A 777-nucleotide genomic window follows, 5' to 3' on the forward strand; every position below is an offset into this window, starting at 1 on the left:
GTAATATGATCTTTGTGTATAGAAAATCGTCTTATTGCCTAGAATGGTAACATTTTGCTTTTTTCAGGAATTAGTGATAGCACTTCAGAGAACAGGTGACCCTGGACAGCTATCCTCCCTGCGGCCCCAGCTGGAATTACTGGCAGCGCTTGACCCCTCCCCTGATGCACCACCCCCAGGATGGGAGCCCTGTGCTGCTGCAATGGAGGCTGTCCGAGCTGTTGTCACAGGACTTGTCCACTTCATACAGCACCACGGCAATAGAAAGTTACCAGATGCACATCATCCACACAATGCTAAATATAAGACAAGCATGTGCCGGGATCTGACACAAAGAGGGGGGTGTCCAAGAGGTAACAACTGCACTTTCGCTCATTCGGAAGATGAGCTTGAGAAGTACAGAAACAGGAGTCGGAAACATGGCAAAGGCATTCCTCCGCCACCCCCAACACCTGCAACTAAGTTGCAGCCTCCTCCTACACAGACATACCAACAGCTGTCACACCCCACACAACAACAACAACCTCCGCAGCAAAATGTTGATGCTGTCATTGCCCCCAACAATGGAGAATGTGTTGCTGTTCCTGTCATACAGAAGGCTCTTCCTGTTGAAGAAATACCCCAAGCAGGTGCAGTACCACCAGCCCCAACCTCATTTGACCCAAATAAGTTTGTTTCTATCCAGCCTCACACTCAGGCAATGTCAGTCCTGCCAGCTCCCACACCAGCTCCAGCCATTGTGCAACCTGCTTTGGCAGCAACACCACTCTATGCAAC

At 50.1% G+C, this 777-nt stretch overlaps 1 protein-coding gene across 1 annotated transcript in view; it reads left to right on the forward strand.

Moving 5' to 3' along the window:
• LOC119590804 (roquin-1-like) overlaps positions 1-777 on the forward strand; it is a gene marked incomplete at its 3' end in the record, with an annotated part of 42006 nt that extends 41229 nt beyond the window's left edge. The window contains 1 exon segment of the mRNA XM_037939533.1: positions 68-777. Within this exon segment, the coding sequence (XP_037795461.1) occupies positions 68-777 (710 nt within the window).

Source organism: Penaeus monodon, chromosome 27 (assembly GCF_015228065.2).
Source record: "Penaeus monodon isolate SGIC_2016 chromosome 27, NSTDA_Pmon_1, whole genome shotgun sequence".
Taxonomy (NCBI): domain Eukaryota; kingdom Metazoa; phylum Arthropoda; class Malacostraca; order Decapoda; family Penaeidae; genus Penaeus; species Penaeus monodon.